A 26560-nucleotide genomic window follows, 5' to 3' on the forward strand; every position below is an offset into this window, starting at 1 on the left:
GAATATTCCACCCCTACTCGCTCGCGAAGCTGTACGCTTTTCGAAATTATAATTGAACACTCCAGGTGTCCTATTATTTTCCACGAGTCGCTGACAAGGTCGGAAACACGACCTTTTCGCGCTATTTCGACGTACGTCTCCTCCATACATAAAGTGTTTTCGTCAGAAATTACAAGTCTCTCCGGAGAGTTTGAATGCCACTAACACCCCCTTAATACCCTTTCGACTTTAACGGACAATGAGAGGATCCCGAGAGAGTTTAACGTGTCGCGCACGACCGGCATGGCACAGTGGAGTATACCTGGTGCAACCACCACCGCAGACGGTTACTTCGGGTTAATTCGGTCTTAACATTAATCGAATTCAGTGCTAATCTCGCCCAGGACCAACCAACGCCTTAACATTAATGGAACTAAGTAACGCCAGCCTCCTGTACCGCGACAGTTTACCACATAATTTCATCGAGTTTACGAGCTTCGCGCGGATGTTTCGCTCTGGATTAACCGGAAATGCCACTTTGTTACCAAATCAGCCGAGTGAATGTAGCCACTCACGGAGTATACGGCGCTCCGTGTTCGACGATTCGTTCTCATTTACAATTTAGATCGCGAATTAATCTCTCCTATCGCTGAGGCTTTGCATTATCGATGGGCCAACCTGTTCGCGACGTCGCGCGTCGCTCAGTCATACCTCCGAGCATCGAGCATGTGAATCGTGCAGGCTGCAAATTACTTAGGTCGATAATCCTCTTGCGTATATATACGATTGCTTATTATCTATCAAACCCGCAAAATCCTCAATTTGTGCGCCTCTGAATTTCGGAACGTTCTCCACTATTCTTCTTTTTCGTCTTATCACCGTATCATTGATAAATTCACGGACCATCGATCATTCTGGACGTTGTCTCTGAATGGTGATGAAGAAAAAAGAAATGGGAGGGAGGATACTTACACTTATATATATAGGTGTAGGGAACTTTTCTGTTGGACCGTTCCTTTATATATATATATATATATAAGGGAAGGTCCGCAAACCCCTCGCAACTGAATTCCATTAGTTTTAGTTATCCAGTGATCTCTCCTTTCAGTAATTTCGAGCCGGGAGTCAAAGAGCTTTTATGTACTCAATCCTACCTAAAAAAGTCTAATCTTCCCATTGCGGTGAGCTTTGCTTGGCAAATGTGGACGTAATAGAGGTACGCCCTTTTCGCGTTATCCTGCTTATAAGCCTCTCTTCTTCGTTTTATCCCGCGGTAATTATTGTGCCCCGGTATACAGCTGTAGGATCTTGACCATTCGTCGTGTTCACTAGGACGAAAGAGTTGTAGTGATTCCACTGTGACTTTGCTCCATTTATAAAATTGCACGGCTCGAATAATCCGTGCCTCGAATGCTTCTTCCGAGTAATTAACGCCAGTCTCGCTGAGGCACGACAAAGAAATTGAAACAGGTGAATCCGGCGCTTGAGACGCGAACCGTGAAAAGCACTCGAAATTAATGTCGAGACCGAAACGGAATCAAAAGCTCTTGTAAACTGATACAGTCTGCTCGTTCCCATCCACTATCCAACTTTACCAGCAAGCCGAGCACGTATTACTAATACATTAGGGTCGTATGGACTTCTCCAAGTATATACAGCTCCTTGTTGATACACCGTTGCACGATTATCATCGAAATCACCAGCAAATGGAAACGAGAACTTAGCAAAATTGGTAGAAATGTCAGAGGTCGGTGAAGTTATTTATTTTCGGTACAACAATGACCCTTTATATACTTTTACTTATCACTCGTTGTTGTTTTTCTATATACGCGAATTATACACAATGTGCCATATATACTATAGCGCGACTTGGACATTTAGTGCGATAAGAGTCACATATTACACAAACACACACATACATATATATATATATATATATATATATATATATATATACAAATTTATCAACACAAGGTCATAAAGTTTTTAACGCTCAAGGCCGTTTTGGAAATATAATCGAATTGACCTAGTCATCTGAAATGCCATCGCTTATTGATTGAATTAGGCTGTAGAGAGTTAGCTCGGCTCTTAACTCTATCAAGTTTCCGGAAACACCAACGTCCTAGGAAAATGGTCATTATGTATCTGGCATCATCCGAAGATTTGACTTGGTCGGAGTTCCCTTCAATCTGGTCCGTACGACCGAGCGCGAGCTCGCGCGCGCGCGCGTACAGCTACTGCCTACGTTCCAACGTAATTATTCAGGAGGAAGATAAGGACGAATCCGGTGATAACCGATAGGAACTGCAGAATCCCGGCTACTCTCCGTGAATTTCTGTGCCATCTGGCCCTCTCCCTTGGCAGCACTTCGCTGACAGTGACGTAGAGCAGGGTACCACCGGCCAAACCCTGAAGAATCGGCAGAGCGATCTTCGACCAACTTTCGTCCACCTGCGAATAGGGAAAATCTCGTAAAGCTCTGGCAGTCTCCGTCGAGACGATGCGTCGACTCACTTTGAAAGTCAGCATGCCGATTCCAATTCCCAGCGAGGAGCCACCGGAGAACACGAAGATCGCTGCTACCAGCTTGGAAACAGCCCTTCCGGCTCCGGCCAATTCGAGTCCCAGGCAAAATCCCACTACGAATTTGTGGGAGGCTACCGCGCAGACCAGAAGAATTACCTGAGGGAGAGAAAACAGATGAAATCAGAGAGAGGAGATGAAAAAAGTCAAGTGCGAGAGTTCGGATTGATCGATTGGTTTACCTCGCCAACTTCTTTTTGAAGTCCAATGGCGAGTCCCTCGAGGATGGCGTGAACAGTGAGAGCCACTAGAAGGCCAACTACACCTGTGTTGGACTCTGAACAGGGCTCGCTATGATTTCCATGGCAAATGTACGTCGCCTCGTTGACATTGGGAGCGGAGTGCGTGAATTGAAGCGCACCGTACGACGATTTCCGAGCGCTCGATGGCGCGCTCGGTGAACAAGTCGACTGATAGTGAAAATTCGTTCTGTCCGGTATGCAGACGCTCCTGACATTTTGAGTAACGACGTTATAGCCTACGTGGTGGGAATGTTCCCGGCAACGTCTGAAGAACAAAATCAAGCGTCACAACCCGGGCAGGAGTACCCTCGATTTTCTACGCCAAGGGGACCCCCCCCCCCCCCCCACCTCTTCCTTTCCTCAAACCGTCATGATTAACGACTGCGTGAATTTCTTCGAGAAGCTCCGCTGGGCGATAAAAAGCGTTTTATCAGCGTATTATCCGGATCAAAGTAACATCGATGCGTGTGCCTGCTTCTCACACGAGCAAGTTTGCTGGTGTGTGTCTCGGACGCATGCGCGAAAGATAAATGTACCGGTGAGATCTAGCATCGCTGCGGTTGATACAAAAAGACGTATAACGATTGTCCGAACTGCCAAAGCGAGACAAGTTAATTAGTGGGTGGAATAACGGAACTCTATTTACAAACATATAATTAAATGGAAATAATCGTTTGTTATCACTATCATTAGCGTATTATAAACATATGGCAATGATCACATGAGCCACTATCGCTCTATTGCTGTACTCGGTATAATAATAAACATACAGCAATAGTCACATGAGCTGGCGAACGAGATAAAGGATTTTTCTCGGCGATGTTTCGTGGATGAGACATCGGAGGAACGTACCCAGGGAAAAGGTTTCTATTTCTAACGGTATCGTGGTTGGATTGATCCAAATTTTCCGTGTCGTTGCCCCAGAAATAGTGAACGGCCTCGTCGATGAGGTAGAGGAGTAAAAATCCGCAGCAGAAGACGAGCTCGGCGTAAGCGGGCAGGGAAGCCCTTACTTCCGGTAGCATGTGGAGGATGGACGTTGCCAGAAGGACCCCGCCACCGAAGCACAGAGTGCAGGAGAGGAGAAGCCTCTGCTGTAGATCCTGAACGCGCGACACGAAGCAAGCAGGAGCCACGCCGACGATGAAACTGCCAAAACCGATTGCCAACATCGACACCAGCTTCGCCTGGACCGCGTTCACCACCATTTTGGTATCTTTGTTCGCTCTAAAGCATCGACGAGTACCGTTCACCCTGCACTAAACGCTTGCTGGGATATCGAAGGAACACTTGCCGCGAGCAATCGCTTCTAATCTGTCACCACGATAACGTGTCAATTCTTCGGAGATACGAGGAAGAAGCTACAGTTATGCCTGGAATATGTCTTCTCGTATATATTTCCCTCCTCTACAAATTATTTCTCCTTTTATTCCCGACTACCGTCCCGATACCACCCATCTCTAAGGCTAAGACACTACTGCGATATTGTCTATATACCATAATGGAAGTAACTGAATCATTGTCATATCGTTATCATAGATTTCCTTGGCTCTATTTTCTTTCTGCAAAAATATTAACTAATCTTGTACAGTGTGTATTATTATTGTGCGATATTTGTTTGGAAGCGATATTTGCCCGGCAATTTATATTATATTGTTTTCTTATTTAATGCAAGAATTTGCTGGGTAAAGAAATGATGCTTTCGTCTTTCACTTTTATGTAGATCAAGATTTTTTGAAATAAATGTTTTTTGTATTATAGTCGTTTGGTGTGTTTTTTAATTAAATCAATTCGGTCTTTTTCTGTACTTAGCAAAAATCGAAGGTAAAAAGTATTGTTGAGCTTTGATTGTGCTGCTATCTACAGAATTTCCCGATTCTGTTAACGTTAACGTGGCGCTGCAGTCGCTGTAGTCACGAGTCAATATTATGTCATTTATGTCTTATTTCTTGCTTTTCACATTTTTCTAAGTATAGTAGTTATTTCTGTCAATTTCATTTAAATAGATCAAGAATGACAAAATATAATAATGATTCATGAAAATACAAAATTTTATCTTCGAAATACGTATGCTCATTGATTTTTTAAGTGAAGCAATTTTTTAGGTTATAACTGTTTGCTTGTTATTTGAATGAATCAATTTTTCTCGTCGTGGATTCTGACAGAATGTCAAAAAGACATTCGAAACATGATCATAAAGGTGATAGGGAAGAGGATTATAAATATAATAAAAGTAGGAAAAAGGATTATGACCATGACAAGCATAATGAACCAGATCTAAGCAAATCTATAGAATCAAACAACTTTTCTTTCACCAAGTATAAATATGAATTGAATAAAGTATTCTCTGCTAATAAGAATTTAGTAGATGATACCAAAGATTTCTGGTTATTTGTTAAAAAATATGAAACTGTACAAAAAAAATTACCTCCCCAAGCTAATGCAGCTCCAGTTTATGACCTGAATGAATTTGGAGTACCTAAAGTGTACCATAAAATGCATACAATAAACTTTAAATTAAGCCTAAAATATGGTGAATTATTTGCACGTGTCCCACCTCATAAGGATTTAATTGAAGAGCGATTGTTAAAATTTAAGGACCTGATCATTTTCTACCTTGATTTTAAGCAAAAGGAAAGTTTTAGTAAATTGAAGAAACTTAGGGAACAGCAGACTAGTTTACCTGTTTATGCATATAAGGAGGAAATAATTAATACTATAAAAACTGAAAGAGTAGTTATAATAGCTGGTGATACAGGCTGTGGAAAATCAACACAAGTACCGCAATACTTGCTTGAAGCTGGCTTTGAGAAAATAGGTAAATTTTATGCTATGAAAATCTAACAGTAAGTGTGAACAATAACTGAAAATTTGCTGATTGCACTTACCTTTTAGCCTGCACACAGCCAAGACGCATAGCATGTATATCATTAGCAAAACGTGTTGCTTTTGAAACTCTTACTGAGAGCAAAAATGAGGTAGGATACCAGATTCGTTTTGAGAAACAGAAAAATCAAAACACTAAAATAACTTTCTTAACAGAGGGTTTATTATTAAGACAGGTAATGTATTTTTTTGTCATTCTAATGGATATTTGCTAGAAGAGACTGAATATATTAATTTTAGGTATCTGGAGAATCAACCTCATTGTCTTATGATGTTATAGTTTTAGACGAAGTTCATGAGAGGCATTTGCATGGAGATTTTTTACTCGGTGTAATGAAATGTCTTATATATCAACAACCTGATTTGAAATTAGTTCTCATGTCAGCTACGATAAACATAGAGCTTTTCAGTAATTATTTTGCCAAAGAAAATGTTAAAATAGTTCAGGTAAACGTTGATTTTGTTTTTAATAGAAAATTAGTAGGGTATGTAAATTAACCAAAGATAAATTTAGGTGCCTGGCAGATTGTATCCTATTCAGTTAATATATCATCCAGTTACTATAGAGGATCTAACTTACAAAAACAATCGATTCAATCCAAGTCCATATATACAAATTATGCAAATGATAGATAAAAAATATTCGGTTGAAGAAAAGGGAGACTTATTAATTTTTCTAAGTGGTATGAGTGAAATAACGGCTGTGGTCGATGCAGCAAAAGAATATAGCCAAAAGAAAAATAATTGGATCGTTTTACCATTACACAGTACATTATCCATTGCTGATCAAGATAAGGTGTTCGACTATGCTCCAGATGGACTTCGGAAATGTATTGTCTCGACCAACATCGCCGAAACATCCATAACGATAGATGGAATTAGATTTGTTATAGATAGTGGAAAAGTAAAAGAGATGAGTTATGATCCTTCCTGTAAAATGCAGCGATTAAAAGAATTTTGGATCAGTAAGGCAAGCTCAGAACAACGCAAAGGTAGAGCTGGGAGAACTGGACCAGGAGTCTGTTATAGGCTTTATTCCGAGGAAGAATACACCGCCTTGGAAAAATTCTCTACCTCCGAATTGCAACGTGTTCCCCTGGATTCACTCCTTTTGCAGATGATTTCTATGGGGTTGCCAGATGCTCGAAAATTTCCATTTATCGAGCCACCATCGATGGAACGTATAGAAATTTCTATTCTCTCGTTAAAAGAACATGTACGTAAAACAATGATTAATCATGGTTTTTCTAACAGATGGTAATTGTGTCATAATGTTACAGGGAGCATTGTTAGATAATGAAAAAATTACAAGTATTGGAAAAGCGTTGGCTCGACTTCCAGTGGATATCGTTATAGGAAAAATGTTGATAATGGGTTCAATATTCCATCAGGTCGAACCAGTTCTATCTCTGGCTGCAGCCCTTAGTATACAGAATCCGTTTACTAACAAAGCTTATCGCGATTTGGAGTGTGAGGTATTTGCAGAAATGCAAATCTGTTGTTAATTAAATTTATTTAATATATTATTATAAAATTGGTAGACTTCTAGGAAAACATTAGAGTCCGATCATGGAGACCCCATAACGCTATTGAACGCGTACAGAGAATGGCTGGAAGTAAAACAGGATAGCTCTCATGAATCTCGAAGAAATGGATCTAGTAAAAAATGGTGCCGAAGACGAGGGCTGGAGGAGCAAAGATTTTACGAAATGACCAAATTGAGAACCCAATTTAAAGAACTGCTTCAAGTTAGTAAAATATCTCTTCGGAATTAATTGATATTCTTAATCGGAGGATTTTATTTATATACAGGATTGCAAATTGCTTAAAAGTTTGCCTGAACCGAATGCATCGATGACAAGCGCTGAGCGAGCCATGAGGCATGGAGAGTTGAAATTATTAAAATCCTTAAAGCGAACTTACAAGCAAACTGAGCCAAGAAAGAGGAAACAATTAAAACCAGATTCTTATGAGATACAAATGGATGATGACGCTGAGGATAAAGAAATAGACATAAAAGATGTAGAATTTCGTATGAGAAACGATCCTAATCAAGTACAAAATTTATTAGCAGCTTCCACTGCTTGTAGTTACAAAGACTTGACAATGTTAAAATTAATTTTATGCAGTGGTCTTTATCCACAATTCGCGTTTTCCGACGAATTTAATTATTGTAAAGTAAGAACATTTATAAAATTTATTTTTAAATACGTATTTTATTAACAATACTTATGTGTTAATACTTTCAGCCAACCTCAGAGCAATTATTTCATACGAAAGCAAAGCCTTATGTCAGCTTACACCCGATGAGTTTCTTCGGTAATAATCCAAAAATTTTACAGTTGGAGGATTCAGATATTGTTTCGATTCCCGGTTTTAAAAGCAAAGTCGCTACCAGCCCCAAACATCAATTGCTATTATATTTGTAAGATATTCAATTTGAAATTCCTTTAAAAGATATATATTATAGCTAAAAAAAATGCTTTTAGGTCTCTTTTGGAAACCACAAAACCGTACTTAGTTAATACGCTTAGGATGCCAGCTGCACAGACTTTGCTTTTATTCTCCCATGAGATTGACACTAATTCTACCTTTTCAACGTAAGTATATATTTTTAATTATTTTTATATTTGGTTTAACAAAAAATTTTCGTTCGTTTTTTTTTTTTTTTAGAATCGTATGTGATTCCTGGCAAGCATTGGAATTTCCTACTATGGGTAGCGGATCAAGCTTATTGTTCAAAGCAGCTAAGTTGAGGCAAAAATGGGATCTTTTGTTGAACCAACGTTTAAAAGGTAAATTTCTATGTGATTAGCTAAATCTTTTTGAATGGAATAACAAACATAATAAAAAATGCTTAGATGCGGAAAATTCGAGCAGTACAACAGAGGATTTTGATAAATTTGAAGAAGACCTCACACGTGATCTGATACAGTATATGCATACAACAGTACCGTATACGATAAAAAGACTGTTACCAGCAGACTTAAAAACAATTTATGTTGGCAGAGGGGAGAATAATTCTCTTATAAATCCAAATCCTTTTCAATCAGATTTCCAGTACATTCCAAATGAAAAGAAAGGTGGTGTCCTTCTAACAAATAATATAACGTATCGTTGGTAAGGCTATTTCATTAAAAATATTTATGCATCGAGAAAATAGAATGTTTTCTTTCTTTCAGTTTGAAAGATTCTGAATGGAGTGAAAAATTATTCTCAGAAATGGCAGGAAATGCTTGGAATTGTCCGAACTGTAATATAGAAGACAATTTTAATTCAATCGAAAGATTGCAGCATCAGGTGAACTGCGCGGAAGGCAAATCTGACGAATCTCAGAAACAAGAAAATATAGTTAGACGAAAACCAAACAGTAAAGCATACGAGTGTCCCGAATGCAAGGAAACTTTGTTTTTAACATCAATTGAAATTTTGAGGCATAAGAAACAGCACATTAAGACTTAATTATGTTTTTATTTCATATATATATATATAAATATACTAAGTAATACATGTATTAATTTTGTTAAACATATTTTTAATAACTCAAGTCCATGGTAAAAAGTTTGAAAACATGAAACATCCTAAAATAAAGTACCCTAGAAAATATGATAAAATCAACTTATCACTGAAGGAATAATGATTTTGGTTAATAAAAAATATTTTCCATCTTGAATATGCATTACTTTCGACTTCATAATCATCTTCAGAACGTTGTTCGTATGAAATTTGTTTCGCGCAATACCAATAAATCAGAGGACTCGATGAGCATAAAAGCCTTGTACTAACTTGAATATGGATAAAAAATAAACAGGTAAAGAACAAAACAGAACCGTGTACGATAAATACGAACATTTCCAATGGGAAATCGTACTTTTTCTGTCTGCTAGATACATTAAACAACCCCATTGTAAAAATAATTTGACCATGCTGGTATAAAAATTCTTGTATGCATTTTGCCATTATAAATAAAACAGGAAGAGCAAGAGCAAAATTAGGAATTTGTTTTAATTGATAATAATTCATAAATCCGACGTTCCAATATTTATTTTGGATATAGGTGTAGGAAATTGGAATTGCTTCTTTGCACCAAGAACTTCCATTACTAGGAAGTATTAAATTATTATCAGTACCAAATTTACTAACATGATCTGGTAGAGGAACTTTGTAGTAGTTACTGCAAAATTTTGCATAATTATATATTTGAACTAAGATAAAAGGCACAAGAGACAAAATAATTATTCCTAAAATTTTTATACAAGTCTTACAACAAATATTCCTAAAGAGCTTGAATACTATAGTTTTCAAAGAATAGTTTATAAGATAAACATTTTTTAATGCATCTTTCAGCTCAGAATAAATAGGAAATCCAATATTTATTAAACCATTGGATCTTGCAATAGCTGATAGCCCTAATGGAACAAAAATATAATACTTATTTTTAAAAGAAGCTAACATTACATAAAATGTGATATAAGCAAATAAAGCTTCAGAGTAAACAGCAGAAAAGAATATACTAGCAGGATTTATACAATAAAGGATTGTGGCCTTATAAGCCAATCCCTGCTTTTTTAATATGTACAGACTGAGATCATAAAAAATTATGGTTGATCTTATAAAACAGAACAAATTTAATATAATTCCAGAAACAAGTAAGATATTATAGCTGTGTAAGCCATACAAAATTTGTTTCATTATTATGGACATGAATCTAACAATTGTTGGGTATAATGGGTAAAAGGCTAAAGTATTCTCAAATGTATATCCATACTTGGCAATATAGAGAAAATACTGTGCATCCCATCTGGTAAGGCCAGCGAACAAAAAACTTACTATCTTGTTGCTTGTTGAGCTTTCGTCTGATGGGTCTTGAGGCATTACAAATGCATCTGCTTTGTGATCAGGACAAATCAGATTGAACATTGCTTGCAGGAATATAATCGCTAATCGAGTAACTATGGCAAACCAAAGAACCTTTTCTTTCGGCGTGTACATTTTTTATCTAAATTAATATTATGGCTTTATTGTTATAAGCAATTATCTTAAAACTAAAATTATACATTATAATAAAGATTTTTTCTCTTAAGTTACCTTTGATAACATCATACACAATTTAAAAAGTATCAAATTCTTGGTGAAGATTAATATTGATGCTATTATAACTGATTGAAATAGATGGTGTATAATAGCATATTAAGCATATACATAGATATGTCAAGAGTTCGAGTTTATTCCATTTATTTCAGCAAAAAGGTTATGTATGCACATGGTTTATGACACTGGAAAGCAATCCATCGATCACTACTCCGCTCCGGATATTGATAAATTTTGCATGTTTGCAAGGCTAGCATTGCTAGCAAGTATAAACTCTGGTATGTACAAAAATATGACTATAATATAAATATTTAAATTCTTATAGAAAGAGAAACTAAAGGAATCTAGGGAGCCACTATCACTGCATATCCCATAAGCGTTCAGTAGAGGAAAAAACTTCAATGGCGGTGCCCTTATAATCATGTTTTAAATAATAACTCAAATTAAATTATTTATAACCATGTTCAAAATATCATTAGCATCAAAGACGAAATGTCTAAATTATATTTACAAAAGAAACAACATTAAGCATCCATTATTTCGCTTATATTCAGGTAATATGCGACTTTACTTACCTTTTTCCTTTTATAAATATATTTAATTAGAAATTGCTTAATTTTAGAAAAACCTTCTAAAGCGGCAGACGAAGAAAATGAGAGCCCTAGGATGAAAGAATTTCGAAAGAAATTACGAGAACGAACACCAATAGGTATATTGATATAAACTTAATTATAGAAAACTCAGTATAAGAAAATGAGTTGTTCCTTCTAGAAAAACTAGAAGAATTGGAGGAAGGAAAACATCCGTATCAAGAAAAAGAACCTCTAAAACCATTCCCTAACAATGTAAATCCAGAAACCGGAGAAGTCGGTGGTCCGCGTGGTCCAGAACCCACGCGTTACGGAGATTGGGAAAGGAAAGGACGAGTATCCGACTTTTAATAATAAAAACGATAGTAAAATTTACATAATTTATCTCTGTACAATCTTCCTGACAGTAAATTAACTGATATCTTAAGTTTCAGTCATTAAAGGTTTGAGATTCTTACAATAAATTGAGTAAAAAACCACTTACACTGAAAGCAAAATTAATTTCTTTTATGTTTATCAAAATATTTACCAAATTTCGCTCAAGAATGTACATGTCTTACGACTTTAGTAATTTCTTTAGCACTCTTATAAATATCATGTTATTACGTAATACTCGACGATATTACAACATCGTTATAAAGTACTATTTCTCTTTGAATAGTTCTGGCGTATTAGAATTATTACGTATAGTGTATGCCAGACTTTAAATATGAGAGTTACAAAAGAAATAAAATTAAAATAAATCTAAGATATAAATACAGTAACGTTCACATAATCATCGTCGTCAGTCTTTCGTCTATTTTCGACGGACCTGTAATTTGTGTTTCTAGCATCGTATTCCAATGATTACAGATCTTAACAATTCAAAAGCTATAAGGTTTTATTAATCGCTAGGACGTCCCGCATCATCATGTTCCTGAGTGTCCAAAGCGCGTTCACTACGTTTCCATGGTTCCCAACTCCATTACCCAGCCATTCTGCTGGTAGTTTTGTCACGTCAGGAATTTGTGTATTATCTGGATTAGCATTCATCTGCTTATCCCAATTTGATATGTACCGATTTTCTACGTTTAATCCCTCTATGTAACTGTAGAAAATATAAATAATTCAGATGTAATAAATTTCAATATATTAATATATAAATTCATAAATTTTATCCAGAATAGTACGATACATACCGTAGATATGCATCTGAATGCAAAACACGACTTGGTCTTGGAGGAACAGCGACAAACATGGGTTCTGGTTGTTTGACGATTGGTAGATTACTCGTTTGTGTTGCTGCTGCAGACGTTTCGGTCTCCATAGGTGGAAGAATCGTAGGTCCTCGCGAAGCCATATAATTTCTATAGGCAAAAGAATTGGTTAATCAGAATTGTTAAGGTACTAGATCAGGTAAGTTTACTCTTACTTGCTCCTCTCCGTCGGTGGAATTATTCGTCCATTGGACTTTAAAATATGAACTTCTTTAACATGTCGAGCAAGTCTTTGTACACTTGGGAATGGTGGAACAGATTTTTTCGTACGACCACATCCCCTCCATTGGCATTGAAATTCTACATCTAAAAATATCATAGAATTTTTTAAAACACATTCTTAATAATACTTTGTGTTTCCTTTATGCATGTATACATACCGCTACTAGCATTGAGAAACGAAGATTGAACGTGACCGCTTTGCTCTGCAATGCAGTGATCAATACAATCCGTCATATCTTCAAATTGCCAGTCACAATTATCCCAACAACACTCGTAAACTACATCTTGAATTACATTTGCAGAATTAGTTGTCGTTCCTTTAAGCTGTCCACCATCCTCGTTCATCTTAATTGCTCTTTCTTCCCATGCTTGTTTTTCACCGGCTGGTAATTTTCTCCACTGTAATGAATAAATCTTTGATTTACTCAATCCTAAGTAATTACATTTTCCTAAGGAACAAATTTTAATGCATGATGCAACATGATCTCGAAGTCAGCTGTAATGTGCTGAAATTTAAATCTTTATCATTGTCATAAGAATATACAGAAATAGTCGGATAAACTACACTTACAAATTTATGATATTACATATAAAATTTGTTGAAAGTGTATATATATATATATATATATATACACATATATATATAGAGCGCTTGGTGTTCAATTAAGATAAACAGAACATTTATACAAGAAAGTAAAGGTTTTTCAACAAAAGATAAAATAAAACTTAAAAAATAGAATAGAAAAAGCGTAACATCTAACTCTCTTATGAACATAAACTAGCTGTAATAAAATAAAAACAATAATGGAAAAGAAATAAATACCTCGTTGCCAACAATTCTGCTAATCTCCCCAAAGGACGATTCAGGATTGTTTTGCGTAATCTGCGTTCGCATTTTACTCGAATACAAAATATAGCCCGTAACTAATTTCTTACCCGTCGTTTTCTAAACAGAAGAAAACACAAATTATAATGTCACCGTCCCATAATATAATGTCTGTGTGCCTTCATAGGGGGAACTCGTCTATGCCGATCTATGTTAGAGAACGATTTTGAAACGGTGCAAAATAAAAAAAAAAAAGATATGCTGGCATATTTCTCTAAATGAAATCAAGTGAACTGAAGAAAAGAATTGAGTGAACATAAAAGAGATTTTAAGAGGTGGTTAGGGTGGCGCCTACCTTTTTCGACGACACAGGCGTCTGAGTATTGGAGAGCACCGGTTGAGCTTCCGCAGATCCGACGGACGGTGGACCACCAGCATCCATGCTGTCATCCCCAAGTCCTACTCCTACTCCCACTCCTAATCCTACTCCCATGCCTAGTACATCGGGATCCAGCTTCGGTAACAACGGTGATGCATCCTATACCATTTATGTTATGTTACGTTCAATATCCGCTACCGAATATTACTATCGCATTGACTTAATTGATTTTGAGAAATTCTCAAACATTTGCTGGATTATATTCCTTAAGTATTAATCGAATTTGGTTAAGATTCTCAGACTCAGCTCTTACCACGCGCTTTAAGCTACCAGAATTTTAATATACAGCTTACTAATAGAGGAAATTTAAAGACCTGTTCCGATAATTTGTAAATTATATTAGTAACATGTGCATTCCGTTTCTAGTAATTCATTTTTATTCGGGTTAGATAGACGTGGAAGCGAGATCTTTCGAATGGTATTTTCAATATTATACACTAAGATAAACCCAACAACAGGTGCTCTGAATATCAGATCAAATCATGATCGGGTATTACTAGTACTTCTTTTCGGAATTTCAACGTATAATAATGAATTTCGCCAATACTAGATGTATATATGTATATGTGTATAATAAACAGAAAAAATGAATATGCCGGCATAATATGTGAAACGTGCACTGACGCAGACTAATACAGCAAGATGAAAAATTGAAACTAATTCATACTAAACGTTCTTATAATAATATATTTTACTCGATTGGCTTTTACTTGCGAAGCAAATCTTGCTGTATGAACTTGCGTTAATTAAACAAAATCATCATGCATTTATTTACTTTAGGGCAATAAGTAGAAATCGTACGATTAGTAATTACCATTTCAAATTGAGCTGAGCTTGTCGTGACTGACTTGGCTTGATTTTGTGTCTGAGCCACGTCGCCATGAACCTATAACACACACGCGCACACGTTACATGCAAAGCGATGAGTTAGTTGCGCATACACGGTTCTTTCTCATCCTCTAATTTTACTAGCCTACGTTACAATATTACCTTGGCAGGATTAATTGGTCTTCGGAAGAAATAAATTTCATCCTCGATCACCGCCGATGTATGATTGAATTTTTTTAATCCATCTTGACCAAGCTTCCTCATCAGATTCTTACTCTCGTCGTACAAGGACTCACAAATATATACATCATCTTCGGGAATCTCCGTCGGCCGGCCTGTAACATAATTCTTAATTTAACAAGCGTACATATTTAATTGTGATTTGTATATATTTCCTTTTATTCCGATACTTACTGCAAATATATTCCGCATAATCAAGAACCGCACATTTGCCGACTATAGCCACAACTGGATGAGTACCGTCAACGGTTGATAAAAATAATTCTTGTTTGTAAAATAATTTTGTAGGCGTGTGTGGAGTTTCCAGAGGTGTAAGAAGCCATGGTCCTTTGAAATAACATTTCCCATCTTTAGTTGACCATATAGCATCTACCTGAGCAATCTGCTGCCTTCCACCATCTGTAGCGACGTACGCGAAATCTCCAGTTTTCACACAGCCCCCGCAAGTATTATATTGCTCGTAATACGTATTTTCTGGATCGTCTTGATTATAAAGAATAACATTAGGTCTTTCCTTCTCCGTTAATTTCTCTCCTTCTTCAAGCTCCGCGATTTCTTCCTTATGTTTCTCCAAACGCTCTTTGTACACGGATATAACGCGCTTTGGTTCCAGTGGTTTGTCTCTTGGAATTAATTTTAAATGATCCGGATCGAAATTCCATACTTTAATTTTCTTGAAGGCTCGCGCTTTCGTCGAGTATCGTGATTCACAAACATATACGTCCTTTTCTTGAAAACCTTCAGGCTGCATTCTAAAGTAATCCTTAACACTTAGGACACAGCATCTACCTGCCACTTTGGCCAACGGAACAGCGACGTGGGCGTCACTTTTGAAAAGCTCTTTATCAAGAAACTTTCTGGATGCCACATGATAAGTTTCACTTGGTCTATAAAATAAATTGCCATATAACATCTGTTGACCTTCAGCATTTGTCCAAAGTCTTTCTATCAAAACTACGCTATATTCCATGCCTCTTTCTGAGGGCTCTATATACGCAAAGTCGCCAGCTCTATAAATCTCCTGATTAAAACTCATGGAGCTACCTGAATCTACGTTACTTCCTTCTGCAACTGTATTAGTTTCTGAATCCTAATAGAATAAAAAAATTTCATTAGACAAATATTAAAAATTATTAGTATTAATTAATAAAATTAATTACTTTTGTATCATTTCCATCAAAACTTTCATCCTCATTAGAAAGGCTTAACTCTTGTTGAAGCTTCACACGTTTTAACTCTGCTACTTGAGTAGAAAGGTCTAATAACGTATAATTTAATGCTGGCGAGTGTAATAGATCTCCATTACGAGTGACCTCATCACGGGTTCTGAGAAAGAAGGCTTGAAGCTCCACACTGTCTTCAAAAGGCTGAGAATCCGTCCTTGACAATCTTCTAGCCCTTTCCAAGCAGGTAAAAACATCTTCTTGAAACCTGTCAAGTCTTCTGTACACTCCCCTGTCCAATCTTCTTTTTATTAAATCAAGTGATAGGCCTCGTATTCTAAAATTAAAGAAGAGATTTAAATTAAATTGAATAATAAATAAGAATTATATTACATACTTTTTTCCATCAATAATATCATGCTCTGGTAATTCAGCCATTGAATCTGAATAGCATCGTCCTTCTTCATCTTGGTGATTATAAAGAGCTGTAAAAATTGTGGCTAGAATTTCTTGAACTGCAGCGGATACATCTGGCACACTCTCCTCATCTTCGCTTAATTGCAATTTTGTTTGCAATACTAATCTTTGTAGAATTAGAGCATCCTAAAATAGAATTTTAAAAATATTTCAACCATTAGCTTTTATTAAGTTGAACTAAATCTTTTATCAAACTATTTAACAGAATTAATTACTGTAGAATCATTTTTTTTCCACTTCTTTCTAAAACGTTGATCTTTATCGCTATCGCGCATAAAACGAATAGAACATGGCCGAAGTTTCGATGATTTATGCACTAAATTACTTTCCTGCTCTTCAGACATTATGATAATTATAACACAATAGAAAGTAAATCACATATTAAAATAGAGTTAATTTCGTGAAATTAACTCGCTCATCTTATTTCTTTTTACTAGGAATCAATAGTGGAATGTGTCATGCAGCGTTAATTAACGATCGAAATTAATAATTAATGATTTTCATCATAAACTTGAGAGAAGAGAAATGAAATGGTCACCAACTTTCCATAACCTCAAAATTATAACCGTAAACATATCGCGAGATCCGATCGAGCTTCCTTCATTTACGCGCGAATTTCAATTTCGGGAATCTTCAAATTTCTCCGCAATCACGCAGACCCTCTTAATTTAATAATTCAAATATACAATAAGCCTTTATTTTATTATTACAATAAGGCCTAGAATAGATACAATTCTATTACTGAGAAAAACAAAAATTCTTAATCATATTAATCAATTTTAATACTTACTTTTTACTAATTGTTAGCTTATTAAATTGGCTTATATCACTAAGGCCCGATTCCACAAGACTTGTTTAAACTGGATTAAGTTAATTATGCTATATTCTATGTGACATAAAATATAGCAAAATTAACTTAATCTAGTTTAAACAAGGCTTGTGGAACCGGGCCTAAGAAAATTTTTGATATGAATATTATAAGTACAAACCTTATATATTTGTGAATCTGGTTCATTATATTTGCACGCATTATCAAACATTAATATAAAGTCTGAGACTAGTTCATCTAGGTTTTCATATCCATTATTTTTTAAAGTAGATGCTATTTTTTCCATATTCATTGGTTGTTTAATAACTTCATAATAATCGGGATATTCATTTTTGTTCGGCAACTTCATGAAAATTAAAGATAATTGCCGACCCTTCACATCGTGATAGTCTTTAATTGTATCATACATGGTTCGCAACTTTTGTACATGAAGTGGAACCACCTTTTTTGGCCTCCTATGTGAATAGTTAGATTTTTATGTAATATTAACAGTAAAAAGATTTACTATTTTATATTTTATGTATGTATAGTAAAAAAATCTTACCCAACGTTTCTCGTTGGTGTAGATGCACTCGATTTAGTTTTGTGAGGGTCTGGTAAAGGACCCAATTCTCTAACTTTATCCATTAATACTCTTTCTAAAATATTCGCATCTTCGTAAATTAATGACCCTTCTTCATTATACTGACGACAATTATTGAACATTAACTGAAATAAAGTAACAATGATAAAGCAAAGTTTTATTGTACAAATAATATTGTATGCAGTTATTTAGCTACCTTGAAATCTTGTATCAATTCATTTTCACTTTGATATTTTTCAGCTTTGATATTTGCTTCAATTGCTAACATATCTATCGGCTCCGCTATTACTTGATAATAATCAGGATACAATTTTTTGGAGGGCTTCTCCATAAACATTAACATGGGCTGACGACCATCCTCACACTGAAATGAATTTTTCTTAGTCTCTCGTTAAAGATGAGTTGCAAGTAACGCCGAATTTATACCGTATTAGTGGGACTACCTTTAAATTTAAGTAAAAACTGAATTCAGTTATATAATTAAATAATTTATTATGAAATATTCAAATCAGGTAAAGGGTAATAGAAAATAACATATTCCACAAATTTATTGGCGCCTAGAGTAATTTTATGAAAAGTCTATGCTTTATTTCCTCCCTATTTGCCTTTAGTTATTCCTATTGAAAGATTTGTATTTTTAATTTGATTTTCTTTTTTTAAGAGTCATTTAGTCGTTTAAGTATCCTCTAGTACTTGACTATTTATCATTTTCTAAAAATATAGTGACCAAACTATCAATAAGATTTATATAACAAAAAATTGAAGCATAGCAAATAATTTTTGTTCTTTCCTATAAACATGATAGAAAATTTCACTTGGCGAAGTTTTCAAGAATACTTGAACGATAAAAATGACATGTAAAAAATGCAATCTAGTTAAAAATCAATTATTTTCAATGAAACTAAACAAAGAGAAAACAAAAGGGCAAGTAATAAAATGACCATGGATACCAATATTCTAGTCAAATATATCAGTTCCTATTTGCTTCTTGCTGTTCCTGATTATTTCATAATTATTTATTCAAATCTAAAAAAGAATTCTATTTTTATTTTTTAATTTAAAGATTATTCAACTAGTACGGTATAGATCTACCGAAAACCTCTATAATTTATTTTGCTTTCTTTTTCAAATTATTACTTACAACATATTCTATGACGCATTTTACTAGTGTATACAGTCTTTTTTTCAGAGGTATATTGTCTTTGTATTTTCCACGCGTTAAAAGATTAGAAGCACGCTTAATAAGTCTAGGTTGTTGAGAACTATTTTCTGATTCACTATCAGAATCTGAGTCCTACAATGAAAAATGTTGTATAGATTTCAGTTTAGATGACATCAAAGATTTGTACCTAGTAATTTTATTTACCTGATCGAACTCCAATAATTCTTGTACTTTGTCTTGCATCAATTTTTGTAGTTTTACTGCACACTTGTATAATCTGGATGTATGCATATTATACCTTTTAGCATTTTCAAACATTATATTCATATCACCAGCAACTTCACTTACTGTCCCATATTCTCCTTTCTGCAGTAGAATTATTACATATTGATATTGAAATTATTATACATGGTGTGTTACTTAAGATGTCTCAGAGCATGGAAGTAAAAGAACGTCTATTGTCGTAACTATAAGAAATCGCTCATTTTTGCAAAAGATTTTTTTCAAATTTACAATTTATATCCAGAGAGGTCTTATAAAGAAAAAATATAACTCTTATTGTTACGTAAATGAACGTTTTCTCACATACATACTCTAGGACATGTAAAACTCTATTTCAATTTACCTTAATTTTGCCTCGAATTTGTAGTAATGAAATAGGATTTTTGATTGTTTTATAATAATCTGGATAGGAACGTCTTGAGGGTAATTTCCAGAAATATTCGCTCATCCGAATGCCTTGATTATTAGGCGCAGTTCTGATTGTTTGAAACAACTGCCACTGCGGATTGTCTGCCTCTTCGGTTTCTGCAAATTCTTTTTCCTCATCATCACTTTCTTCATCCTCATCTAACAAATTTGCCGTTTGAGATATTAATGACTGTGCCATACTGCGACTACCCCGTTTACTACGAGTGGATGGAGCAGATGCATTAAATTTTGATATACTACTACTCAGCCCACTGTCCTGTTTTTTAGCTGCTGCAGTAATAATTTTTTTCAAAAGCTTAGCATCTTTGTATATTTGCGAGCCAGGCTCATTAAAATGACAAGCATTGCTGCACATTAGAATTAAGTCTTTCTCCATATCGGAAATGGAAGTATAAATTCCTTCTTGAATCTTCCTTGCCACTGTTTTTAAATCTATTGGCTGATCTATTACCTCATAATACTCAGGATAAAGCTAAAATTGATTAAATTTCCTTAAGTCATAATTCAAAATAGATGTACTGCATAATTGAAAACTTAGAGGAACCTTTTTGGATGGTTTCAGTTGAAACATTGGATGCAAAGGCCTCATACTATCAGTAGGATCTGTAGCTGACATAACTGTAGCAAATAAATCTTCAAAAAGTTGCATTGTTTCATCATCAGGATTAGTGGAACTTTCCGATGTATCTTCAGCATCATCTTGTTTCACTGCTACTTTTCTGCCCTATTAGAGAGTGATGTGTTAAAAATCCTATCTCTCAACGTGTCTATTCCTATATATATACTTACCAAACGATTTACTTTCAAAATTAGTTTTCCCTTGGGCTCAGAATCTTCATATTCTTCCATTATTCGATTTCTTGTATTTACACACAATTCCCATAAGTCTGTAGCGTCTTTATATTCAGCAGAAGTACGCTATTTGGTAAATGAACAGCTATTAATATTTGTTTTAGTTGGAGAGTGTATGTAAGGCAAAACAGTTATTACATACCATATAAAAGGCTTTTGCATTGCTGACCATAAGCTGAATATCAGCTGATAAATCATCCATATCTCTATATTCATCGGTTTTTAATTTTTGTTGTACCTTTAGTAAATCTATAGGATTTGATACAACTTCATAATAACCAGGTTCTTGTCTTCTTTTAGGCACACGTATAAATGCATCGCATAAAAGCGATCCATCCTCTTTTTTCTGGTTTCGAAGTACATCATACAATTGTTGGCACAAATCACTCTAAAAAATTATTGAAACACATTGTTAAAGGAACTTTAAACTTATATTTCTTAAGTAGAGTATACTTACAGGATCTAGTTTTTTCCTCCTTTTTGTAGGCTCTGGTGGAATATCATCACCATCATCCTCTGTCCCCCGGCTAGCCACTGATGAGGTTCTGCGACGCTTATTCATTTTGGGCAATCTTGAAAAATATAGCATAAAATATATGTTAAGTCCAGTATGACTAAGATTCTATCACTATGACAATCAAATATTTCATGTCACAATAATGTTTGGTTACAAAGAATTCATTTTATAGTATACCCTATATGAGAGAAATATTTTTTATACACTAGTTTCTGAAACATTAAAGAAAACTACGTGAATCCAATATTTCAAATATCGCAGATTTCCGAAAACTATCCCTCAAAATAAGTCAAAACTTCTTGATGCAAACTGTCCGTTAAAATTAGCGAAATTTGAAACGCAAATCATACGATACATTCTGCAGTTAGGAAAATCCTGCCGCCATGATACCTCGGCACGGTGGTTTAAAATTGTGCAAAATAAAGTCCGTATATATTACAAAGATTAGGTTTTACTCATGAACAACGAAAAAAAGGTCTCCTTATTTCCCTAATTTTTATATCAATGAAAATATTAAGAAATACAGATACTTCGGAAAATTCGACAGAAATCAAATTTCAACTAAAATTTGCCGCCATGACGTAAGTTTTACTGCATGCCCATAGTTTCTCTATCTCTCTCTTTCTTTCTCTCATAAATTTTTCGTTCCAGTCCATAACCATAAATTACTTCATATGCCTAGAGTCTCACCTATTTGCAAAATTACTATAAAAATTAGTTCATTCGTGTGCAGCATAAAAAATGATTAAGAGCATTAAGAAAGAATCAAGCCCTTCATCTGAATCTCGCGATGACACACAACTTGACCGACGCCATGCTGCAAGCACGCACCACCCACACCACGACAACGATCCGAAGTTGTCCGAAAGACCCTATGCCTTGAAGTACTTGCCTTTTTAAAAATGCTTTTTAACCAAGCCAAAGTCTCCATGCATTGCCTTGCAACTTCAGGAACGGCGACAATCACCCATTATCGAAACTTTTTGTTTACAGGGTGTTGTCAGCAGTGAGAGCACAAAATGTGTTATTCAAAATAGGATCCTTTCCACTGTATTTTAAGAAATTGTTATATTATAAATTGAGAAAAGTTCAAATTCACACATAAACACAACACACGCACTAGGCATTGACAACATTTACGATTTTTAAAGTTATTCCACTGTGTTTTAAAAGTTTTTGTAATTATGAATTGAAAAATGTTCAAATTCACAACATAAACACAAAACACGCACTAGGCACAGACAGTATTTACAACTTTTGATGTTATTCCACTGTACTTTATGATATGATTTAATTATAAACTGAAGAAAGTTCAAATTTACAACATAAACACAAAAACCGCACTAGGCACTGACAGTATTTACAATTTTTAAAGTTATTCCACTGTATTTTATGACATGATTTAATTATAAATTGAAGAAAATTCAAATTTACAAAATGAACACAAAAAACGCACTAGGCACTGACAGTATTTACAATTTTTAAAGTTATTCCACTGTATTTTATGATATGATTTAATTATAAATTGAAGAAAATTCAAATTTACAAAATGAACACAAAAAACGCACTATAGGCACTGACAGTATTTACAATTTTTGAGTTTATTACAGTGTATTTTGATAAATTATTTAATCAAAAATTGAGAAAAGCACGAATTCACAACACAAACACAGCACACGCACTAGGCACTGATATTTTTCACAAGTTATGAACTTATTTCAATATATCTTGAGATGAGAGAAGCACGTATTGAGAGCACGAACACACCGCGCGCACCACGCGCTGACGTTTTTCACGAATTTTGCACTTATTTCGCTGTTTTTTGGAATAATTTTCGTTTCTCAATGAAGAAGCACGAATTTCGCTGAATTTGTTGAAGAAAAGCGTGGAAAGTGCACCGGGGGACGCGAAAAGTGAAAAAAAGTGAAAAAGGCCCGGTCGGCCCCGGTCGCGGTTGGAAAATTCGAAAGGCCGTCGCGGCGGCCGCTTTGGGAAACGAAAATAATCATGGCGGAAAGTGGCAAGGCGGTGGTGGGGAAAGGGTAAAACCTGCTCGCAGTTCGCACAAATCCGAAAACTGGTATCAGTTCAGTTTTCGGATTTGTGCGAGAGCAGGTTCACCGCTCTCCCCACTCCGGCCCCGCCGAGCCACCATCTTTATTTTTGCTTTCCGAATTTGCCGCTGCGCGACGGCTTTCCGGGCTTTCCGAATTTTCCAACGGCGACCAGGGCCGACCGGGCCTTTTTCACTTTTTTTCACTTTTCGCGCGTCCCGGTGCACTTTCCACGCTTTTCTTCAACAAATTCAGCGAAATTTGTACTTCTCTCCATTCAGAAACGAAAATTATTCCAAAAAACAGCGAAATAAGTGCAAAATTCGTGAAAAACGTCAGCGCGTGGTGCGCGCGGTGTGTTTGTAATCCATATTCGAACTTTTCTCAGTTTATAATTAAGTAATCAATCAAAATACATCGAAATAAGTAAAAAACTGGTGAATATCGTCAGTGCCCAATGCGTGCAGTGTGTTTGTCATCTATGTTCATCTTTTTTTTAGTTTTTAAATCAATAATTTCCCAAAGTACAGCGAAATAAATTGAAAATTCGTAAAGAACGTTAGTGCGTAGTGCGCGCTGTGTGTTTGTGATTTATATTCGTGCTTTTCTTATATATAGTTTTTAATTCAATGATCAATCAAAATCCAGCGAAATAAGTGAAAAATTCATGAAAAACGTCAGCGCGTGGTGCGCGCGGTGTGTTTATATTGTGAATTTGAACATTTCTCAATTTATAATTGAACAATCTCTTAATTAAAATACAAGTGGAATGGATCCTATCTTGAATACTCTTTTTACTCTCAGTGCTGTTAACCCTGTAGACAAAAAGTCCCTATAATGGTTGGTAAAATGTCGCTGTATACCGAACTGTAGCTAGACAATTCAGGGACGCCAACAAAATATATCTATAATTTCAAAGATATCTCGCTTCTGTCGATAGTCTCGACCAGTCTCGACACTCTCGACTCGAGTCAAATTCAAGAAAGAGCGGAGAACTTGCCATTTCCATACCACACCACGTGCCACTTTACTATAAATCGAACGTATAATTGAAAATGGCGGAGCTGGCATCGCTGAACAGGGGTTCAAAGCGAAAGGTACAATATTCTAATTCAAGGAAAATTTTATGCTTGTTAAAATTAACTTTTTCACTACTCTAAAAGATTGGAACTGTACAAATAGCTATGGTCGACTTGTTATGATATTATTTTAAACTTTGATTGATTGTCTCTTTTAGCATCATGCACATGGTGGGAAGGACCGCACAAAAACTTTTTCGAAAAATAAGAAAAAAACTAATAGGGGAAAATATAATGATAATGATAGTATAGCAAGTACCGATGAAGAGTTTGCAGAAGAAAACAACAAGTAATTGTCCTTATTATATTTACAGAATTTATTCACACAATTTTAAGAAATTATAAAAATGTTTTTTAGATTTCAGGCGGAAGAGAGTGGAACGGAGGAAGAAGAAGAGACGGCACAAGAGAAAAAATTAAGAATAGCTAAGAAATATCTTGAAGAGATTGAAGCGAAAGAGAAGGATCTGGCAGAGTTTGAAGAGGGAGCAGTGGCAAGAAGACTTAGAGAGGAATATTTAGAGGAAAAGGGTTGGCTCAGGAAAACAGTAGCTTCCAAATATACAGGTCACGAAGATTTAATTACATTAAGGTGTAAAGAGCATAGGGATTCTATAACTTGTATATGCCTTTCTAGTAATGGACAAATATTATATTCTGGTTCTAAAAATGGAGCTGTTGTTAAGTGTATGTTTTCAATTAGATTCATACATAATCTTTGAGCTCCTATAAAAATATAATGGAAATAATAAAATTTCAGGGTCACTAGAGCAGAGAAAGAAATTAAATTCTATCAAAACTAAGAGAAAGGCAGAAGCGGCTGCTAAAGATAATTTAAAGTGTATACAGTGTATAGCAATTAGCACAGATAATAAATTTTTGGTAGGTATTAATAAAGGTAAAAATAGATGGCAGCTGTATAATTTAAGTATTGATAATTTTCATTATTAGGTAGTAGGTGATGCCAAGCTTAGAGAGATTAAAATATTTTGTGGAAATACCTTGAGTCACCTTAAAAATCTTCCTGGCCACAGGGCTTGCGTGACTGGATTAGTATTCAGAAAAGATACACATACATTGTATTCTGCATCTGAAGACAGGAGCGTAAAAGTGTGGAATCTGGATGACATGGCTTATGTGGAAACATTGTAAGTTTTCTTTTTTTTTTTTTTTTAATGCAGCAAGTTAATAGAAATATTCATATATATATTTGTACACTTTTAGATTTGGACATCAAAGTGGAATCACGTCGATTGATGCGCTTTCTCGAGAACGTGCAATTACCAGCGGTGGGTTCGATGGGAGTGTAAGAATATGGAAAATTGTGGAAGAATCGCAATTGATCTTTAATGGTCATGGAGGGAGTATAGATGCTGTAAAACTGATAAACGAAGAAAATTTCTTGAGCTGCGGCGACGATGGAAATCTCTCCGTATGGAGCAGTATAAAGAAAAAGCCTTTGTGCAGGGTAGCTGAAGCTCATGGCAGAGACGAAACTAATATGCAGCCAATGTGGATTTCCAGTATAGCTACTTTTCTAAACACCGATTTAGTAGCATCGGGTATGAATTTACCTTTTACCATTTAAAGAAAGTTTCTTTTATTAGCTCTATATCTGATGGAAAGGAATTTTTCAGGCTCGAGAAATGGTGAAATTAAATTGTGGAAATGCGATGATTCGTTCCGATCGCTTCATCCACTTTTTGTAGTAAAATTAACAGGTTTTATAAACGCATTAGCTTTTACACCAGATGGTAAAAGCTTGATTGCCGGCGTTGGTCAGCAGCACAGACTTGGGAACTGGTGGCGTATACCAGATGCGAAGAATAGCATTGTTATAATACCGTTAATAATGACAAATGTTGCCAAATAAGGTTGTTTCAATAAACGTAAAGTTTTTTTATTATTGAAAGTGCAACAAGAGTTTTTTATTCTTCTAATTATCACATGC

At 35.3% G+C, this 26560-nt stretch overlaps 6 protein-coding genes across 7 annotated transcripts; 3 read left to right on the plus strand and 3 right to left on the minus strand.

Moving 5' to 3' along the window:
- Nucleotides 1–1732: 1732 nt before the first annotated feature.
- On the minus strand, nucleotides 1733–4532 carry Zip88E (Zinc/iron regulated transporter-related protein 88E). The gene is made up of 4 exons (XM_066734338.1): nucleotides 3657–4532; nucleotides 2745–3069; nucleotides 2494–2661; nucleotides 1733–2430 (listed from the first exon to the last, which is right to left on the minus strand). Exons 1-4 carry the CDS (start codon nucleotides 4010–4012, stop codon nucleotides 2221–2223), a joined length of 1059 nt encoding a protein of 352 aa, XP_066590435.1. The 5' UTR covers nucleotides 4013–4532; the 3' UTR covers nucleotides 1733–2220.
- Nucleotides 4533–4724: 192 nt separating this feature from the next.
- On the plus strand, nucleotides 4725–9152 carry LOC136777773 (probable ATP-dependent RNA helicase DHX34). The gene is made up of 12 exons (XM_066734336.1): nucleotides 4725–5622; nucleotides 5700–5866; nucleotides 5931–6137; nucleotides 6205–6906; nucleotides 6971–7165; nucleotides 7232–7438; nucleotides 7503–7868; nucleotides 7940–8115; nucleotides 8180–8290; nucleotides 8364–8485; nucleotides 8552–8810; nucleotides 8873–9152. Exons 1-12 carry the CDS (start codon nucleotides 4971–4973, stop codon nucleotides 9150–9152), a joined length of 3444 nt encoding a protein of 1147 aa, XP_066590433.1. The 5' UTR covers nucleotides 4725–4970.
- An 81-nt stretch (nucleotides 9153–9233) lies between these two features.
- PIG-V (phosphatidylinositol glycan anchor biosynthesis class V) lies at nucleotides 9234–10918 on the minus strand. Its single transcript, XM_066734337.1, has 2 exons — nucleotides 10779–10918; nucleotides 9234–10689 (listed from the first exon to the last, which is right to left on the minus strand). Exon 2 carries the CDS (start codon nucleotides 10680–10682, stop codon nucleotides 9234–9236), a length of 1449 nt encoding a protein of 482 aa, XP_066590434.1. The 5' UTR covers nucleotides 10683–10689; nucleotides 10779–10918.
- A 48-nt stretch (nucleotides 10919–10966) lies between these two features.
- Nucleotides 10967–11723, plus strand: LOC136777776 (succinate dehydrogenase assembly factor 4, mitochondrial-like). 2 transcript variants are annotated; one of them, XM_066734339.1, is made up of 4 exons: nucleotides 10967–11030; nucleotides 11107–11335; nucleotides 11404–11490; nucleotides 11553–11723. In XM_066734339.1, exons 2-4 carry the CDS (start codon nucleotides 11242–11244, stop codon nucleotides 11720–11722), a joined length of 351 nt encoding a protein of 116 aa, XP_066590436.1. In that variant the 5' UTR covers nucleotides 10967–11030; nucleotides 11107–11241; the 3' UTR covers nucleotide 11723. The 2 variants fall into 2 exon arrangements, with proteins under 2 accessions (XP_066590436.1, XP_066590437.1); XM_066734340.1 differs by having other exon boundaries at nucleotides 10969–11047.
- A 14-nt stretch (nucleotides 11724–11737) lies between these two features.
- On the minus strand, nucleotides 11738–21845 carry polybromo (protein). The gene is made up of 22 exons (XM_066734335.1): nucleotides 21654–21845; nucleotides 21417–21531; nucleotides 21102–21347; nucleotides 20897–21025; nucleotides 20652–20831; nucleotides 20022–20579; nucleotides 19601–19762; nucleotides 19376–19528; nucleotides 18431–18598; nucleotides 18196–18359; nucleotides 17812–18106; nucleotides 16743–16948; nucleotides 16343–16682; nucleotides 15357–16272; nucleotides 15105–15277; nucleotides 14929–15000; nucleotides 14031–14213; nucleotides 13673–13795; nucleotides 13008–13248; nucleotides 12783–12933; nucleotides 12550–12717; nucleotides 11738–12458 (listed from the first exon to the last, which is right to left on the minus strand). The coding sequence occupies exons 1-22, from the start codon at nucleotides 21695–21697 to the stop codon at nucleotides 12242–12244; spliced, it is 5004 nt and encodes a 1667-aa protein (XP_066590432.1). The 5' UTR covers nucleotides 21698–21845; the 3' UTR covers nucleotides 11738–12241.
- Nucleotides 21846–24495: 2650 nt separating this feature from the next.
- U3-55K (U3 small nuclear riboprotein factor 55K) lies at nucleotides 24496–26546 on the plus strand. Its single transcript, XM_066733817.1, has 7 exons — nucleotides 24496–24627; nucleotides 24768–24898; nucleotides 24968–25296; nucleotides 25370–25491; nucleotides 25561–25757; nucleotides 25834–26171; nucleotides 26247–26546. Exons 1-7 carry the CDS (start codon nucleotides 24586–24588, stop codon nucleotides 26480–26482), a joined length of 1395 nt encoding a protein of 464 aa, XP_066589914.1. The 5' UTR covers nucleotides 24496–24585; the 3' UTR covers nucleotides 26483–26546.
- Nucleotides 26547–26560: the final 14 nt, after the last annotated feature.

The sequence above is a fragment of the Prorops nasuta genome, unplaced genomic scaffold (genome assembly GCF_024137725.1).
Source record: "Prorops nasuta isolate Cenicafe-Biocafe unplaced genomic scaffold, Cenicafe_Pnas_1.2 PNAS00011, whole genome shotgun sequence".
In the NCBI taxonomy this organism is placed as follows: Eukaryota; Metazoa; Arthropoda; class Insecta; order Hymenoptera; family Bethylidae; genus Prorops; species Prorops nasuta.

Coding starts and splice junctions, on each gene's coding strand:
- U3-55K (XM_066733817.1), top strand. CDS start 24,586: ATGGCGGAGCTGGCATCGCTGAACAGGGGTTCAAAGCGAAAG. Junction 24,628..24,767: donor ACAGGGGTTCAAAGCGAAAG/GTACAATATTCT, acceptor TGTCTCTTTTAG/CATCATGCACATGGTGGGAA. Junction 25,492..25,560: donor GCACAGATAATAAATTTTTG/GTAGGTATTAAT, acceptor TTTCATTATTAG/GTAGTAGGTGATGCCAAGCT.
- LOC136777773 (XM_066734336.1), top strand. CDS start 4,971: ATGTCAAAAAGACATTCGAAACATGATCATAAAGGTGATAGGGAAGAG. Junction 6,138..6,204: donor AAAATGTTAAAATAGTTCAG/GTAAACGTTGAT, acceptor AGATAAATTTAG/GTGCCTGGCAGATTGTATCC. Junction 7,166..7,231: donor ATCGCGATTTGGAGTGTGAG/GTATTTGCAGAA, acceptor TAAAATTGGTAG/ACTTCTAGGAAAACATTAGA.
- PIG-V (XM_066734337.1), bottom strand. CDS start 10,682: ATGTACACGCCGAAAGAAAAGGTTCTTTGGTTTGCCATAGTTACTCGA.
- Zip88E (XM_066734338.1), bottom strand. CDS start 4,012: ATGGTGGTGAACGCGGTCCAGGCGAAGCTGGTGTCGATGTTGGCAATC. Junction 2,662..2,744: donor TTCAAAAAGAAGTTGGCGAG/GTAAACCAATCG, acceptor TCTCTCCCTCAG/GTAATTCTTCTGGTCTGCGC. Junction 2,431..2,493: donor TCGGCATGCTGACTTTCAAA/GTGAGTCGACGC, acceptor CCCTATTCGCAG/GTGGACGAAAGTTGGTCGAA.
- LOC136777776 (XM_066734339.1), top strand. CDS start 11,242: ATGTTCAAAATATCATTAGCATCAAAGACGAAATGTCTAAATTATATT. Junction 11,336..11,403: donor ATTATTTCGCTTATATTCAG/GTAATATGCGAC, acceptor GCTTAATTTTAG/AAAAACCTTCTAAAGCGGCA. Junction 11,491..11,552: donor ACGAGAACGAACACCAATAG/GTATATTGATAT, acceptor TGTTCCTTCTAG/AAAAACTAGAAGAATTGGAG.
- polybromo (XM_066734335.1), bottom strand. CDS start 21,697: ATGTTTCAGAAACTAGTGTATAAAAAATATTTCTCTCATATAGG. Junction 18,599..19,375: donor AATGCGTCATAGAATATGTT/GTAAGTAATAAT, acceptor AATTCATTTCAG/TGTGAGGATGGTCGTCAGCC. Junction 13,796..14,030: donor CGCCTGTGTCGTCGAAAAAG/GTAGGCGCCACC, acceptor TCTTCTGTTTAG/AAAACGACGGGTAAGAAATT.